Source organism: Lepus europaeus, chromosome X (genome assembly GCF_033115175.1).
Source record: "Lepus europaeus isolate LE1 chromosome X, mLepTim1.pri, whole genome shotgun sequence".
NCBI lineage: Eukaryota > Metazoa > Chordata > Mammalia > Lagomorpha > Leporidae > Lepus > Lepus europaeus.
The window spans coordinates 123,900,683-123,919,844 of NC_084850.1; the positions used below are offsets into that span (position 1 = coordinate 123,900,683).

Consider the following 19,162-nt stretch of genomic DNA (forward strand, 5'->3'; position numbering starts at 1 on the left):
TAATATATAGGAAAACTGTTGGGGTTTCTGGAGCATTTGTTTTCCTTCTTGATACTTAAACATCTTGGTTTCCTGCTCCAATCTGGTACATAACCCTACCCACCATGCTAAGCAATTCCAGGTGGAAGAGATTTTAGAGCTTGACATCGGCTCTTCCACAGTTAGCCCATCTGCAAGTCGTCAAGCCTCCATGCAATTAACTATCTTATTTACAGCTGTAATGAAGCAAAACTCAAGGATTTAGCAACTATTGCTGATCTGTGTCTGCCTCTTCCTTGCACTTGCTTCCAAAGATTGCTTTGTTTTGATTCAAAAAAATGCAAAACATCTGCTGTTTGTCCAAATTAACTTAAAATAATTACTTTTAATTTAGATAAAGGATGTCTTTTCTTTCAGTTTCAAGGTTTTACACAGTTCTGAGGCCTACTCATTTGCCAGTGGCTAGTACATGCAGGGGAATCAAGTAAATTGGCCAAGTTTCAAGTTCTGATACAAGGTCAATGATACATTTTTTGGCAGTACTTCTTGAGAAGAATGTCTCCCTGTGACTTGTGAAGACAGCAGGAAAGATAATAAGAGTACCTTTGTCAAAAAGGAGGTAAGTGGGATGCGTAAAGATACACAAAAACTTTCCAAAAACACTTAGTTCCCATTAACTTGATTTAAGATAAAGGAAAATACTGCTCTCAGTTTTAATAAATGGGGGTGGGAGTGGGGAAATGCAGGTTACTAATTAAGGAATTATAATAAAAATACTTTAGATAATTTTAGAATTTTTAAGAGATTCCATTAGAGAATCAAGGTCAAGAACCCTGGGAGGACAAAAATAATATTCAAGCATATGCAACGATGAGTTTTTAAGCAGAAATGAGAAGTTGCGAAGGCAGAATTTATATGATGATAAAATTCTTTAAACACTAAAAGCAATGTGTTTTTCCCCCTTTTTATATACTCTATCTTGTGGGAAGGGGGACAAGGGACCATCATATTAGTTTGCCTACAAAATGAAAGGAGGAAACAAAAAGAAACTAACCAAACCATCAAAGACATTATCATAAATATTCTCGGTTCCACATGTAGGGCATGGACATTTGAATTTTTCACAGTCCTTGTATTTCTCTTCATCAGTGAGCTGGGCTGGGCCACCAAGTAAAGCATCATTCTCTTCATCTTTATGATAATGAGAAACTCTAAACTGGGTGGGGTCGAGGCCTATTAATGCAAATGAAAAAAGCAAATTCAGAAAAACATTCATCCACAAAATACCCAAAAGAAAGCTCTCATAAAAGAATGATTTTTAAATTCATACATACGCATACAGCAACCATTTGAACTCAAGATCACATGGACAAATGACTTCTCTTTTTCTAAGAGATTACTTTATAAATACAACAGATAACTGCAACAACGCAATACAGAATGTGTCAGCAGGCACTCATGTTCAGGAGCAAGTACTTCTATAGGATATTTGAAATTACTTTCTTAATGCCACATTGGAAAAATCTCAAATAAATGTGTACTATTATTAACAAATACCCCTAAAATCCAAGTGCCACCATTAGAACTGAAATCAGAATGAAAATCCCATTAAAGAAAACAGGTTCACTGCCACTACAAGAACTTCAAGTGCAGATAAAACTGCTAACCCTGATTTCAATGCAGTGGTCGATTTCATCTTGGCTCAGTAGTTAACAGCATGTAGGTTGCAATCTAATTCAGTGGTTAAAATTCAGTAGCAGAATCAAAACACAACATGCCTTTTTTTAGGGGATGCGGAGGTTTTATTGGGAACTGAGAAATTTAAAATATGTGCAAAAGCAAAAATGGATCGAGAGAGTATATGAGAGCAGATAGGCCAAAATGTGACAGATAATCCTGAAACCAAATACACCTTTCATAGTTCAAATGAAACAACCCCAGAAATCAATCAATACATAGCTTATGTTGTCTTGTTTCCTCAAGCTATTTAAAGAAAAGAAACAATTTTAGGCCAATCAGATTTAATTTATCCTGGGCAAAGCCTATGTGTCAAATTTTACTTTTGAATTTATACTTAAAGATAATTGTTTTATACCACATAGCTTATAATATTTTCTTGAAAGCATCCCTCAGCAATTCCTAAAACCTTGGACTTTTGGAAATCTAAGGAAAGTTATTGTATTTAGTATTTATTTTAGTATAAAGGTAAATAAGCAACATAAAACAGTCACTGAGTAAAAAAAGTTCCAAACAGCAACAATACCTAAGAATTGTTTTAAATTTATCAATGGCTGCTTAGGAAGATAATCTAATAAATACACACAGAATTCAATGGTGAAATCCTAGATCGTATTTGGGCAGTTGTCAAGTGACATCTAGTAATTATAAAAATACTTGGGACAGACTCTTAGACCTTAGAAAGATACTGAAGAAAGAATAAGATGACTGAGACACAAAATCTTGGATTTCTCATTGCCAAAATGGAGATACGTTTCACTTAAATCAAATACTATAAAACAAGTTCAATGATGCCTATTACATGGTAAGCACTCAATAAATGTCATTTGAATGAAAACACAGAATAGTGAATGAACATCATTTAATCTACACTACACTGATTTCATATAAAAATATATGAAATATGCTCATGCTGCATATGCAGTTAAGTTATAAGAATTAAACTGTTTGCTAAAGTGATAGGATATAATACAAACAAGGAGTACACACTGAGAACAATATGAAAAGCAGTTCTTTGCTATTGACATAAATTACTGTTAATATGTCACTTTGTCCCAAGACTAATGCATTTTTATTTTACAAGTTATCTATCCCCTAAGTGAAAGAACAACTTAGTGACATATGTGGGAGTAAATAACAGCACTTCAAAAAGTCTGTGGAAAAACAGAGCTAAAAGATAAGTTTATTTTGGTGTACAAAATTTTGAAATCCATGCAGAGTTCTCTTTTAGCATTGATTTCCACGAACTTTTGAAGACGCCGCATTTAAAGAAAAAAAGAGAGGCAGAGGAATTGAGAGAGCATGCCTGTGAATGAGGCCATTTGTCCTATGTAGTGAAAAGTAACTGTTGCTAATTCATTAAACTGTAGTTGTAAACCCAACTGTATTCACATAATGCCTTGCTTTGAGATTATGAGAAAGCAGTGTCACCTTTTCTCTGACTCTATAATTACTAATGAACTTCCCAGGCCAATACTAACCAAAAGTAAGGAGGAAGATAAATAGTAAACACGATTTTTCTAAGAGGCAAGCTTTCTTCACAGTCCTAAGATCAAGGAAGAAAACAACGGTGGCCTGCACATATACAAATTTGGCAGGGTTGTGAACAGGGACCAACAGGTGCTGCTCTCCAGCTCTTCCCAGCAGCCAAGGCTCAGTCAGTTCACCTGAGTGCAGAAGGCTATACACACAAGCCCAGGGCAGGCTGCCACAAAGAAAGCCAACAGTGGGCACAGGCCATCTTCCCACTTAAGTGAAATGGCCAATAACTTGTGAGAAATGTCCTAACTTGTGAGAAAATATCAGGCCTCAAGAAATCTCTACCCTAAATGTCCATTTCTACAAATGACTTGAATCTTCCTATGGCAAATAACAAAGCCAACTGGTTTGGTCAATCACTTCAGATTTATTCTTGAGCTGAATTTTCTCAGTGGAAAGGGCTTAATCTCAGTACTCTTTTGATCACAGTTCAATGTGAAATGTTAAAAATATCATATAAAGGGAGAAGACATTACGATTTCTTTAAAATATTATGTATATAATGAAATGACCTTTGTACAAAATACTTGAAAACAAGAATAACACTGCAAAAAGTGATTTTCTTGGGATAACAATTATAATTTCATCAAGCAAATCAAAGTGAGCTAAATTACACCATTTTAAGAAAACATAAAATGCTGTGTTAAAAAATAAGGATCATTGCTGCTGAATCTTTTTTCAAAAGGTAGAACTCTACACTTAAATAAGCAGAAAACTTATTCAACATACAAATTAATTTTTTCCAAAACCTCATGGAATTGGTACTAGCAGCCTATTTCAAAAAGTTTCAGTAGACTTAAAAGTTTTACTGTTTATACCACAACTTATTAAGGCTGGAGTGAAACAGGGAAAAAGTATCTAGTGCTGCCACCTAGAGGTGGAGATTTTGAATTTTAAAATGTGCAAGACAGAGCTGGTACATCTAATTCCATTTGTAACTGTCACTCCAAAATTAAACACTTCTGTCAGAAATGACCTTAACGCACAATCTTTATCATCACACTTGCCCTACAGGCATATACCTTGTATAATTAATATTAAACTTCTCACATGCAGTGGGTAACTATATTAATCTTTAATCAAGAGATACAAAGCTGATATCCAAATTCCTTATCTCGTTTATTGACAGCTTTCTCTGAACAACTGGCTTAAAGAAACAAACTTTATGCCCCATTTGAGAAAAGCACCTTCCACTTCTACTAGACTAGCTTTGACAGGTGACTTGAATCATTTGGTCAGGCACAGAATAAAGGATGGAGCAACCTGCTTGGACTTTGCAAAACCAGTTATCTGGGGGACGAGCAGCTGTGATTTTCCCCACAATAAGCAGAGATGATGTATGCTTTAATTCAATCCTGTGGCTTGTAATGACCAAGTCACTTGTGCTGGGATGGGGTGGGACAGCAGAGACAATGGAATGAAATTAAAATACTGTCATTTATAATTAGAAAATTTCTGAGATCTCACATTATTTTGGCAACAGGATCAAAGGTCTCATGTTTCAAGACATATTTATAGAAAGTAACATCACAAGCAATGGTGTGGATCAATTTAGCAGCACTGCTTTTACTTAAGTTCACCACAGTCTTATTACACACACCCCCAATGTGACATTTAGCACAAAATTATTTTTCTACCACAGCGGTTTCTAACTATTGTAAGTAAGTATAGCAGTTTTTAGATTGTTCACTTGTGCCCAATGTCAAGCGTATCTGACTTGTTTATAACAAAAGGCATACAGTTATTTGAGAAGCTGATACATTCGATCAAAAAATTTTCCTTTCTCCAAAAGACAAGGCCCCTATCAGCAACAGTACAAACAACTAAAGTAAAACCAACTATACATGTTCATGTAAGTGGTAAACAGGGAAAATCCATATAAATGAAATGCCACATAAGCAGTGGTATTCCCAAGAAGTTGCATTATGAGTCATTTAAACTACTAGAGAAGCTAATTAATGGAATCCTATCATGAATTTTTTAGTAAAAATTTCATTTATTTAGTAAATCATGCATTTTTGCATGACTCCAGGCTTTCATATAATGGGACTTCTTAGAGGACAATATACAAGGTGGAAATGTAGTTTGATTAAAGCAAATAAGACACACTGAAATTTTAGAGAGCTATATGCATAAAAAGAATCATACAAGAAAGCTCATAATAGCTAAAAGTGGAAATAAATTCAGATGTCCATCAACAGGAGAATGGATAAACCAGTAGAGTCCATCATGGAGTACTATTCAGCAATGAAAAAAGAGTAACTGCTGATACACAAAAGTTAAAAGGTTCTCACAATACTATGCTTAGCAAGATAAGTCGAACACAAAAACATATTGTAGACAAACATTTATAGATAAATTCTAGAGCATAAAGAATTAACCTAGAGTGACAGAAATGAGTGCCTACTTTTGTGATGGAGATATTCTGGGATGAGGCAAATGCTCTATCTGTATCTTGATAAACTCGTTGTATAATACTTTTCATATTTGAGCATTTCATGGTAAATTATAGAAATTATACATGGAAAAATCAGACTAAATATATTATATAATATATATATTATATATATCTCCATATCCAAAGGCCCAAGAATATGTAAGGAATAACTGCAAATCAGTAAGAAAAAGCTAAGCAGAAAAGACTTGAACAGGCACCTCACAAAAGGAGTTACTCAAATAGCCAAGAAGCATATGAAAATGTGCTCAACTTTGTCATCAAAGAAATATAAACTAAAGTAATGACCAGGTCTGCTGCTGTGTAGGAGCAGGTAAAGCCACTGCCGCCTTTAGTGCCGGCATCCCTTATGGGCGCCGGTTCAAGTCCCAGCTGTTCCACTTCTGATCCAGCTCTCTGCTATAGCCTGGGAAAGCAGTAGAAGATGGCCCAAGTCCTTGGGCCCCTGCACCCACACGGGAGGCCCAGAAGAAGATCCTGGCTCCTGGATTCAGATTGGCACAGCTCTGGCCATTGCGGACATCTGGGGAGTGAACCAGCAGAAGGAAGACCTCTCCCTCCCCCCCCCCTGCCTTTCTTTCTCTCTCTGCGTAACTCTTTCAAATAAACAAATAAATAAATCTTAAAAAAGAATAAAGTAGCAATCTTATGCCACCACATAAAATGAAGAGAATAGAGAATGCCAAGCATTAGTGAGAACATGAGCACTCATATACTGCTAATAAGGGGTGTAAATGAGTAGAACCACTATGGAAAATTGGCAGGATCCACAAAAGGTAAATATACTAATTCCCTGTGGCCTAGTGAGGCTACTACTAATCATCCAACAGAAATGCATGAAATGTCTCAAAGTAGCACTATTCATAAATGCCCAAAGGTAGAAACAATCCATAGTAGATAGGTATAAAGTGTGGGACATTCACACAATGAAATACTATACAAAAATAAGAGGAATTATGTGCAACCATACAGATGATTCTCACAAACAAAATACTAAGTGAAAGTAGCCAGGACACAAAAGATAAAGACACAATTTATTTAAATTTCCAAAAAATAAGAAAAACTTATTTATGATCTTAGAAGACATGACAGTAATTAGGGGGAGGAAGATTACATGGAAGGCGGTTTCTAAGAGATATGAGGGAGGTTCTGGACATTTAAGAACATATAAGGGATGGGGCCAGTGCTGTGGCACAGCGGGTTAATGCCCTGGTCTGCACTGCAGGCATCCCATATGGGCACTGGTTCGAGACCCAGCTGTTCCATTTCCGATCCCGCTCTCTGCTATGGCCTGAGAAAGCAGCAGAGGATATCCCAGATCCTTGGGCCCCTGCACCGACGTGGGAGACCCAGAGGAAACTCCTGGCTCCTGGCTTTGGATCGGCAGAGCTCCGGCCGTTGCAGCCAATTGGGGGATGAACCATCGGATGGAAGACCTCTCTCTCTCTCTGTAACTCTTTCAAATAAATAAACAAATCTTAAAAAAGAATATATGAGGGGCTGCCTCTGTGGCGCAGCGGGTTAACACCCTGGCCTGAAACGCAGACATCCCTTATGGGCGCCAGTTCAAGACCCAGCTGCTCCACTTCCGAACCAGCTCTCTGCTGTGGCCTGGGAAAGCAGTAGAAGATGGCCCAAGTCCTTGGGCCCCTGCAGCCACGGGGGAGACCTGGAGGAAGCTCCTGGCTCCTGGCTCAGATAGGCACAGCTCCAGCTGTTGCGGCCAACTGGGAGTGAACCATCGGATGGAAGACCTCTCTCTCTTTCTCTCTCTGCCGCTCTTCTCTCTGTATAACTCTAACTTTGAAATAAATAAATAAATCTTTAAAAAAAGGAAGTTAAAAAAAAAGAATATATGAGAGAATCTTCAAAAAGTTCCTGGAAACCATAAGCTATAGATGCACACTTTTCAGTTAAGTTTTGCACCAGAATAATAATTTAAAAAAAGTTTACCATTTAATTCCATTTTCCATGAACTTTTTAAAATACTCTTGTACTGTTTCTTGAATTCAGTGCTGACTATATGGGTTTGTGTTTACTTTGTGAAAACTCATTAAGTTGCTGAGTTAGGTTTTGTGTACTTTTCTGTATGCATATCACAAGAAAATTTATATTGAAAATGAGAACAGTGACTACTAAATACTTAAGGTATACCAAAATACACTGTTTCCAAAATACCTGAATCTCCACTGGACATCATGTACCTCCTTAGAGATGCATACACACCATTACACGGGAGGTAGTAATAAAAGAGAAAATAAAATAAATTGAAACTAAATATTGTCCAGTCATTAGATCTACCGAGCAATTTACAGGAAACACGAAAGAGAGAGGAACACGCTAAAGGCTACCACTAGGATATGACCAGCAAACTCCACAATGAGGGAAATTATCTAATACAAAAAAACTCATTTCTTCAACAAATAAACTGGGAGGATCAAATAAAGAAAGAAAAAAGATTAGAGGAAATTAACTAACATATGGACCATGACTAGATTCCAATTGGACAAGGAATTATTTTTAAAACACTACACTCATTGTATGATCAGGGAAAAACGAACACTTACTAGACATCTGAGGAAATGAAGAACTGTGCAAGATGATGATGATGGGAAAATCTCTGCCTTTCAGAAATACAAAATGAAGTCTTTACAAAGTACTATCTAAGGGTCACCTCCGAATAATCAGGGGAAGTGGGAAAGAGGAGTGAAACCGATCACACGTGCTGTATGCTGAAGGTGGGCAATGAGTACATGGAAGTTTTTATACAATTCTCTCTACTATCGGATATTCACATTTTTCCATAATAAAAAGTTTGGAAAATATTATACATCCAACCTGACGATAAATAATCCACTATACAAGTGACAGACAACAAAGGATGCCTTTCACATCAAAAATAAGTATCTCAGAGACTCCAAGATGGCACAATAGGGAGGGAGCTTACTGCTCTACTCTAGGGGAAGATAGTTTAAAAAAAGAAAAAAGTAGAGTGAGTACAATCTCAGGGAAGAGTTAGGCAGAAAACATCAAAGTAAATTCCAAAGCAAATTAGAGGGACACTGTGGATCTACGTGGAGGGTGTGGACACGCACAACTCGGGACCCCAGCAGCCAAGAGTCTCAGCACCACCTTTGCAGTGAGGTGAGAACAGACTGCAGCAGCCCAAGCCACTGGCAACAAAGCTGCGGGAAGAGCCTGGCTTGCGTCCAGCTTGGAGCCCTGTGGGGGACAGTGTACCTGCCAACCTAGAGGGCAAAAAAAGGGGCACATTTCTCTCTGCCCGACTACCTGGCACCGGTGTACCGTAACTATGTAAGAGAGGGCAGGCACCACTTTGGACATACATAACAGCTGCGCCAGCTTGTGTCCGTGCACCCAGCAACCAGCTGAGAAGAGATGCCCGAGTCTGGCTGGGAGAACTGAGAGGAGGCTGGATGCTTGTGGGAGGGTGCAGGGTGCAGCTGGGTCTTCGGGCAGTCACTGCGCGTGGCTCCACATGCTCAGGGCTCCCGGACTGCCTGGTGAGGGTCACTGCTGTGGGATCCCTGCTCAGACTGAGGAACGCACGCATCCTCCCTCTGCTTCTTGCGGCAGTGGGGGTGAAGGCTGTGTTCGCTGGGGCTACCACCCAGGCATTCATCTCCTTGGAGAATAGGAGGTGAGTGTGAGACTACACCAACAGAGCTAATTAAACCTCCCCTCTGATTAAAAAAAAGAGAGAGATTTATAACTTCGGTGTTACCTTAGACAATCCACTCACCCTGGAGCAGTGAACAGAGCTCCAAGGTCACATCCAGCACACGCCTATGGGTATTCACTGAAGGTTCAGAAACTCCACTAAGCCACAGAGGCATAGTCCAAAATAAAAGCTATCACGGGGGGTGGGGGAGAATATTTCTACAAATGCCTAAAAATAAACGCAGCGATTCAAGAAACAAGAATAAGGAGCATAACAACACTTTAATACTACAATGTGAAGATGAAGAGACTGAAGAAATGCAGCAAACGGAAATAAAAAAAAAAACTGGATCACAGGACTACTTAGAAGTAATCAGAAGCAAATTCATGGACTAAAGAAATCTGTACATGACATGAATGAAAATTTTTTCCATGAAACACATTTTAAAGAGAAATCAAAATGAAATATTACAAACGAAGAATAGGACAAATAAAAAATGCAGGGGAAAGTCTTAACAACAGACTTGGTGAGGCAGAAGAAAGAGTATCTGACTTAAAAGAGAAATCTTCAGAAATTTTAGAGTCAGACCTAGAAAAAAAAAAGAAATTAGAAAACTTATGAGATACTATCAAAGAACCCAACACACAGGTCTTAGGAGTTCCTGAAGACATGGAAAGAGACAATGAATTATAAGGTCTTTTTAGTGAAATAATTACAGAAAACTTCCCTAATTTGGAGACAGAAAGGGATTTCCAAGCACAGGAAGCACATAGAATTCCTAAAAGACATGACCAGAAAAGATCTTCAGCAAGACACACTGTAGTCAAACTCTCTGCAGTAAAACATAAAGAAAAGATTCTAAAATGTATGAGAGAAATGCTAGATTACTTCCAGAGGATCTCAGATTCATAGTTGATTTCTCATCAGAAATCCTACAGGCTGAGAGAGAATGGCAAGACATATTCCAAGTCTTATGAGAAAAAAAAAAACAAAACTGTCAATCCAGAATACTGTACCCTTAAAACTCTCATTTATGAATGAAAGTGAAATAAAGACCTGCCATAACAAAGAGAAATTAAAAGATTTTGTCACCACTCATCTAGCCTTACAAAAAATGCTTAAGGATGTTCTATACACAAAAATACAGAAACATGGTCATCACTATAAGAGAAGGGGAAGGCAGAAAATGACCAGTAAAAGTACAAAGGAAATTCAAAGTAAGCAACAGGAATATTTATGGGAAAATGTCAAGACCTAGTCATTATGTATCAATAATCACCTTGAATGTAATATCTTCAATTCACCAGTTAAAAGATACAGACTGGCAGAAGAGATTAAAAAACAAGACCCATCTATTTGCTGCCTACAAGAAACACATCTCACCAAAAAAGATGCATGGAGACTGAAGGGGGAAGGATAGGAAAACATATTCCAAGCTAACAGAAACCAAAAAAGAGCTGGGATAGCCATCTTAACATCAGACAAAATAGACTTTAACACAAAAACTGTTAAAAGAGACAAAGAAGGGCACTAAGTAATGATTAGGAGATCAACTCAACAGGAAGAAGTGACTATAATAAAATCTAATAAACATATATTATACGTTTACGTAGTACCCAATTACAGGGCACCTAGCTATTTCAAAGAAATGTTAAGGTATCTAAAGGGAGACATAGACTCCCATACAAAAGTAATGGGGGACTTCAAAACTCCAATTTCAGTAATGGATAGATCAATCAGACAGAAAATAAGAAAGGAAACAACAGACTTACTTGAAACTATAGAACAAAGGGACCTAAAGGAGATCTACAGAACTTTCCATCCTATAGTTGCATAACATACATTCTTCTCACTTGTGCACGGAATTTTCTCTAGGACTGACCACATGCTAGGCCATAAAACAAGTCTCAGTGAACTAAAAAAAAAAAAAAATCGAAATCATACCATCCATCTTCTCGGATCACAATGCAATGAAACTGGAAATCAACAACTCAAGAATCTCTAGAACATATGCAAACACATGGAAATTGAATAACATGCTTCTGAATGAACAATGGATTATTGAAGAAATTAAAAGAGAAATCAAAACATTTCTGGAAATGAATGAAGATGACAACACAATATATCGAACCTTATGGAATACAGCAAAAGTAGTATAAAGAGGAAAGCTTAAAGCAATTGGTGCCTACATCAAGAAATTGGAAAGGCACCAAATAAATGAGCTATCAATGCATCTCAAGGACCTAGAAAAACAACAATAAACCAATCCCAAAATTAATAAAATAGAGAATAAACAAAATTAAAACAAAAAAAAGATCATTGAAATGAAGAGCCGGTTTTTTGAAAAAAATAAAATTGACACACCATTGGCCCAACTAATAATGAAAGAAGAGGGAGAAGACCCAAATCAATAAAATTAGAGATGATAAAGGAAATTTAACCACAGACACCACAGAAATAAAAAGAATCATCAGAAATTACTACAAAGAGCTGTATGCCAACAAACTAGCAAAGACTGAAGTGGATAGATTCCTGGACTTATACAACCTACCTAAATTGAGCCATGAAGACAGAGAAAACCTAAAAAGACCAAGAACCAAGAAGGAAATTGAATCAGTAATAAAGAACCTCCCAACAACAAAAAACAAAAACAAAACCAAAACAACCCTAGGAGCTGATGACTTCACTACTGAATCTACCAGAAATTTAAAGACCTCCAATTCTTCTCAAGTTATTCAAAACAATTGAAAGGGAGAGAATCCTCCCAAATTCCCCCTATAAAGCCAGCATCACCTTAATTCCTAAACCTGTTCAGGAAGTTTTTTTTTATACTCTTTGTTGAACTCTTTACTTAGTATAGAGTTAATCTTATGTATATAAAATTAATTGAAAAGAAATGTTCATAAAAAATAAGAATGGGAATACGGAGAGGGAAGAGGAAGAAGGGTGAGGGTGCTGGTACAAGTGGCAAGAATCACTATGTTCCTAAAGTTTAATGTATGAAATGCATGAAGTTTGTATTCCTTAAATAAATGGTTTCTGGGGAAAAAATAAATAAATATAACATAGATTGGAAATTCCTGAGTATTGTAATAGAAATAATTGCCAAACCCTTAGGTTAAACAAATACCCAAGACTTTTCCTTTTTCTTGTCCTGCAGAATATAACTCCCAACATCTTGATAGAAGAAAAAGATCTTGTGGGCAGCACTCTAATGACCTCCCTCAACGGTTTTTTAATGCCCTTGATTATAGCCCTGAGAATGAATTTTAACTCAACGAGATGTGTATGACTAGGCAGAAAAAAAACTTCAGAAACTTCTTTCCTATTTTAAACCTAGAAAAAAAAGGGAGTTTAGGTTGAAAGAATATTTGAAAAAAAAAGGAGGTTGCACGTTGAGGCAGCAGATTAAGCTGCCACCTACAATGCCAGCACCCCATAGGACCACAGGTTTGAGTCTTGGCTGCTCCACTTCCAATCCAGCTCCCTGCTAATGCACTTGAGAAAGCAGAAGATGGCCTAAGTGCTTGGGCCCCGCCACCCACACAGGAGAACTTCATGAAGTTCCGAGCTCGAGGATGCAGCCTGGCACAGACCAAGTCATTGTACTCATTTAGGGAGATCAGTGGATAGAAGATATGTCTTTCTCTCTCTCTTTCTCTGTAACTCTCTGCCTTTCAAATAACTAAATCTCTTTGAAAAAAGTGTTTGGAAAATAAAATAATACACCAAAGATGGCTGCTTAAAACAAAGACCTATTTTCTTCCAGTTACGCTGGTATATGTAAGGGGAAAATAGTAAAACCCCAAACAACCCATCCTTTTATATTGTTTTCCTTTCTGATTTTATAAAAAGTCTTATTTTTATTCTAAAGATGTTAGTTCTAAATTGTTTATTTGAGAAACACACAAAGACAAAGAGAAATTCCTCATCCTCCCTAAATGCCCGCAATAGCCAGAGCTAGACCAGGTGAAATGCAGGATCTAAAACCTCAATCCAGGTCTTCCACCTAGGTAGCAAGGACCCAACCAATAGTCATCACTGCTACCACCCAGAGTCTGCACCATCAGGAAGCTGTCTGGCCCTGTCTTGTTTTTAATAATAACAGTACTGGGGCCGGTGCTGTGGCATAGTGGGTAAAGCTCCCGCCTGCAGTGCCAGCATCCCACATGGGCACCGGTTTGAATCCCGGCTGCCCCACTTACATCCAGCTCTCTGCTATGGCCTGGGAAAGCAGAAGATGGCTCAAGTCCTTGGGCCCTTGCACCCACATGGGAGATCCGGAGGAGGCTCCTGGCTCCTGGCTTCCGAACGGCCCAGTTGCAGCCACTGCAGCCAACTGGGGAGTGAACAAGCGGATGGGAGACTCCTCCCTCCCTCCCTCTCTCTCTCTCTCTCTCTCTGCCTCTCCTCCTCTCTGTGTATAACTCTGACTTTCAATAAATAAATAAAATTTTAAAAATGACAGTATTAATATTTTGTCAGAAAAGTGAGAACCTATAGTCTACCACTTTTAACTTTTCCTGTCTTATTCATACATATATATTTAATATAGTTTACAAATCTTTGTAAAATGCTCTATCTAGCTTTTACATTTATCATGTCTTACCCCTTTTGGTATACTCAATTTTAGAAACCCTATCTTTCAAAAAATTGATCTAGGGACCGGCACCATGGTATAGTATATAAAGCTGCTGCCTGTGGCACTGGCATCCCACATGGGCGCTGGCCTAAGACCCAGCTCCCTGCTAATGTGCCTAGGAAAGTAGTGGAAGACGGCTCAAACCCTTGGGCCCCTTCACCTACGTGGGAAACCCAGAAGAAGCTCCTGGCTCCTGGCTTTGGACCAGCCCAGCTCCACTTTGAAGTCTTTTGGGGAGTGGACCAGCCTATGGAAGATCTCTCTCCCTGTCTGTCTTCTTCTTCTTCTATCTAACTCTGTCTCTAGAATTAAAAAAATCTTTTTAAAAAATCTGATCTAAGTACTATGAGAAATTCTCATTTTTCTTTAGAAACTCAAAGCGTTAAGGCCAGAATTAAGAATTACTACTCCAATGCAACCTTTTTTTTTTTTTGATAGGCAGAGTGGACAGTGAGAGAGAGAGGGACAGAGAGAAAGGTCTTCCTTTGCTGTTGGTTCACCCTCCAATGGCCGGCGCACCGTGCTGATCTGATGGCAGGAGCCAGGTGCTTCTCCTAGTCTCCCATGGGGTGCAGGGCCCAAGCACTTGGGCCATCATCCACTGCACTCCCTGGCCACAGCAGAGAGCTAGCCTAGAAGAGGAGCAACTGGGACAGAATCCAGTGCCCCGACCGGGACTAGAACCCGGTGTGCCGGCGCCGCAAGGCGGAGGATTAGCCTGTTGAGCCACGGTGCCGACCTCCAATGCAACCATTCTAAACCTGCTCTAATTTGGCTCAAAGTTCTCAGAGACCTCATTGCTTACATTCAGTGCTTGGCCCTGTTGTGGGCTAGTGAGGGAGAAAGAATCCATCAAGTACTCACGTTGTAGGGACTCAGGTGCAAATTTCTGTAGTTGATACTCCCAAAGAGGCTCTCTACAAACTCCCTTCCTTAAGTGTTGCCTGGAGTGGCTGAGATAGCACAAGTTACCCACGCAGAGATGCAGGCCCCTTGTAGTTCCTCATAGGCTGCAAGAATTATACAGCAGTGGGAATAGGCCTTCATTCCCAACTACATACTGGCTTCTCCACAGCCCATTCCCACAGTACCTCGTATAAACACTTGCCAGTGTCTTCAAATGGCAGTGGTATCCGCGTTCCCTGACAACCCTTTATTTTACCTCTTTAGGGACAGACACTGTATTGTCCCCTAGACTTCTCCAGCACAGTAAAATCAACTAAACAACTGAACTATAATTTGAGTAAAAGATCCACAGCGGACTCAACTTTGCATCCTTCACAGTGCCTATTATGACACCACAGTCTTCAACATTCATTTGTTCAATGAATGCAAGAGTTCATACTGGGAATATGAACCACTGGATCATGTGCTTGGAATGGAATTTCATTCTTTGGAGGCAGTTCTTATCAACTGAAACACTGATCAGCTGGGCATCTGATCATAGCTTTTCAATTTTACTATTTTTAAAAAAGATTTATTTGAGAGGCAGAATTAGGGAGGGAGTGTGTGTGGGGGGGAGGGAGAGAGAGAGAGAGAGAGAGAGAGAGAGAGAGAGAGGTCTTCCATCCACTGCTTCACTTGCCAAGTGGCTGCAACACCTGGAGCTATACTCATCAGAAGCCAGGAGCCAGGAGTTTCTTCCAGGTCTCCCACGTGGGTGCAGGGACCCAAGCACTTGGGCCATCTTCCACTGCTTTCCCAGGCCATAGCAGAGAGCTGGATTGGAAGTGGAGCAGCTGGAACAGGAACTGGTGCTCATATGGGAGCTGGACTGCAGGTGAAGGATTAACCTACTATGCCACAGTGCCAGTCTTCAATTTTACTGCTATGTTATAGGAAATTTAAGAGTTGGAAAAGATGGTTATGCATGTATATTCTTTTAAGAACCTAATAATGAAAAAAGGCACAAGTCTTTATTGACAAATATCTGAGGCATCTGCTGGTGGCATCATTCTACTCGCAAGTGATTTTCTTTACTCTCTCCCCTCCACTATTTTTTTTGTAGGTGTATATTCGCAGGTCTTTCAAAAGAACTCCCAAATATTGGTTGGCCTACTGTTAGATACACTTACTTCTTAGAGAGTAACACAGGACCTTGTCTACTGACAAAAACTACCTTCTGTAACATGAATGGTGTGGGTATTGTGTTTTCAAGATTTATTTAATTTAATTTAATTGAAAGGCAGAGTGACAGAGAGAGAGGGAGAGAGAGAAAGATCTTCCATGTGCTAGAATACTCCGTAAATAGTCTCAACAGCCAGGACTGGGCCAGGCTAAAGACAGGAGCCTGCAACTCTAACCCGGTCACCACGTGGGCGGCAGGGGCCCAGGTACTTGGGTTATCACCTGCTGCCTTCCCAGGCACATTAGCAGGAAGCTGGATGGGAAGTAGAGCAGCAGGAGAAACAATTAGTGCTCCAATATGGGATGCCAGCATCATAGGTGGTGGCTTAATCCGCTGCACTGCAAGACTGGCCCCTAATAATTTTTAGAAAGGAAATTTTCACTTTGTAATTTAACCCAGGAATACAATTTCTCAGGACCAATGAAAAAAACTGCCCAGATAGCCAAATGTCTGAAATTTTATCACTAACTATTGAAATGTAATTTATTAAAAAAAGAAATGTAATTTATAACTATGGATACAAATCACTACTCATTGGGAGAAAGATATTGTATAAAATCCTAAGTATTACTATGCACAAAATAGGAATTTATTAAATGATAAAATGCAAGAATGAACTTTAGACTAGTCTCATCACTGGTCTGGTTTGCCAGGTTAGAAGACTCTTTGGATGTTCGAGCATACTGTGAATATTCCATCCAGAGACTATAGAGAGCTTTTATTAGAACAAGAGAGAGAAAAACCTATAGTCTGGGGAACAAAAGCTAAGAGTTCCAAGTTTTAGTGGCCATGTTTCCCATTGGGCTATTGTATAAGAAGAGCAATACTGTATTTTTTTCCTATTCACAGATGGAAAAGAGTAAAATTTGGTTTTATTTAAGCCCAATAGCAATATTCGTGCATGGGTTTCAGAAAAATGATACACATTTCACTGTGGGATAATGAGGACCATTAGTTATTAGAGAGAACAAATTATTCTCTTTCAATTCAAGAGACTTATTCATTCACTCATTTAACAGACTATCCTCTCTCCTTTTCATTAAAATGTCCTTCCCATTTGAAACACCAGGTTGTGCAACAAGCTACCAGACAGACTTCAGGAGGCATCCTGACAGGGAGAAATAGAGAATTTCCAAAATGAAGCCAGAGGATAAAACCAACACTTGATGCTTGCCTTTCACTTCAAGGAAAGCAGTATAAAAGCAATAGAAAAAGAAAAAGGTAGTTGAAAAATATAGTTGCTCTCCACAAAAGAGTTTTAAAAATAAAAAATCATGAACTTTATAATTTTCCTAAATGAAATTATGCCATTATTCCTGATTTCATTGTGCTAACTAAAAGGACAAAGTATCAAACTTCACTAAAGTTTCAATACTGTAATACATTTCATTAATCAAAGATAAAAACTACATTAAAAGCAAGAGAATTATTTTATGTCTGTTATTAGGCAGTTGGAGGGCTTGTATTTTATGTATACATTTGTACACTTCAACTTATTTAACAGTGTCAGTTCACTAACTGCAGTTTTTTATATAAAGAAAACAGATTTGGAATTTTAAAAACAAATTACAGTAATTTTATGCCTACAGCTTGCACCTCTTAGAAATCACGTACCCACTAATACTCCCCTTACTTTGCTACCACTTCCCCATCTCCTCCCTCCTCCTCTCTAAAACCACAGGCTTCCAGAGAACTGATAACGAGGGGCTTGAAGCCCCTAGTGAACAGTCACCCGAATTTTTCACTTGGAATGGAGGACTGAAAGGTGCAGATAAAAACCCAGCTCTTGGATAGGGTAGGGGGCAAATGCCTGCAGAGATCTGCCTGGCAAGCTTCAATGCTTCCCACAGATCATGATGGGCACTTCTAGGCCTGCATTTCATTAATGTTGAGCCTCCTATGAGAAAACAGGGAGAGACAAAAGAATAAAAGAGTTTTAACTAATGTAGGTAGATATGTACATACTGCTGGTGCTGGCGGGCGGCAGGGTGGGAGAAGAGGATGAGCAGGGGAGGAGGAGGACTACATAAGGATGACAATTTCAGATACCCTCAGTGTAAAAACTGCAATCAGTAGCAGAAGACAAAAATGATGAAAAGCAGTTGTACAGGGGTACAGCAGGAGCTACTCCAAGGCTGAAGTCACAGGCCTATCTAGGCTACAAAGCACCAGCAGAGGCTCCCCAGAACAGTAGCCACAAAGCCCAGCTATGCCTAAAGAGCTTTCAGATGTGGGGTAGGAGAGATGCGAACATGGTGGCAACATGGGCAAGCCTGTGGGGACTGCCTCTGTAGACTGAGATCGAGACAGCATGGAACTTCTGAGAGGCAGGACCCACTCCTCCACTACTGGTTTTGCAAGGAATTTGAGAAACTGGTTTCACAAGGCAGTCTATGACACTAAGGTAACTGCAATTATGGTAAAACCCCTCTAAGCAAAACAAAATATTCCCAGTGCTTATGAACAAAAATCATTTTAGCTATGAGTTTTGGAAGCAAGAAAATCAGTCTAGCCCCTCTTGGTATGACCCGGGCTTAACGTACCTGAATGGGCACCAGGCCTGTGCACCCATGTGGGTTCCTATCGCCCTTTATTGCCTTTATTGTCTGGCTTCTTGGCTAAGATACAAGCTTCTACACTTTTCTCTCTTGAATGCCACTCACAACATGGGGCTTGTACCATCTGTCCCCTATCAGTGCTGGCCAATGGAAAAGTCAAAATGAAGCAAGGCCAGGGCAATGGTTTATCTCTAGATCAGACTGGTGATGAAACAGATGGGAAAAACTGAGAGTTTCACTCTTTAAAAAAAACTTGTTTGTCCACAGTGATTTTCAGTGGTGGTATGTGGGGGTGCACTGTGGGGAGTGAACATGAAGATAAAGATGCACATGCTTGCCCGTCCACACCATCCCCCTCCAGGTTGACAATCTCTTTCACAGCCTCTGTGTGCTGCAAGGAGGCAAGAAAGCTTAGCACAGTGGTTAAAAGCACAGCCTTTGG

General features: G+C 39.2%; 1 protein-coding gene across 3 annotated transcripts in view; it reads right to left on the reverse strand.

Moving 5' to 3' along the window:
• POLA1 (DNA polymerase alpha 1, catalytic subunit) overlaps positions 1 to 19,162 on the reverse strand; it is a 330,395-nt gene that overhangs the window by 157,325 nt on the left and 153,908 nt on the right. For all 3 annotated transcript variants that reach the window (XM_062183593.1, XM_062183592.1, XM_062183594.1), the window contains exon 33: positions 1,034 to 1,212. In XM_062183593.1, the coding sequence (XP_062039577.1) occupies positions 1,034 to 1,212 (179 nt within the window). The remainder of the gene's footprint in view (positions 1 to 1,033; positions 1,213 to 19,162) is intronic.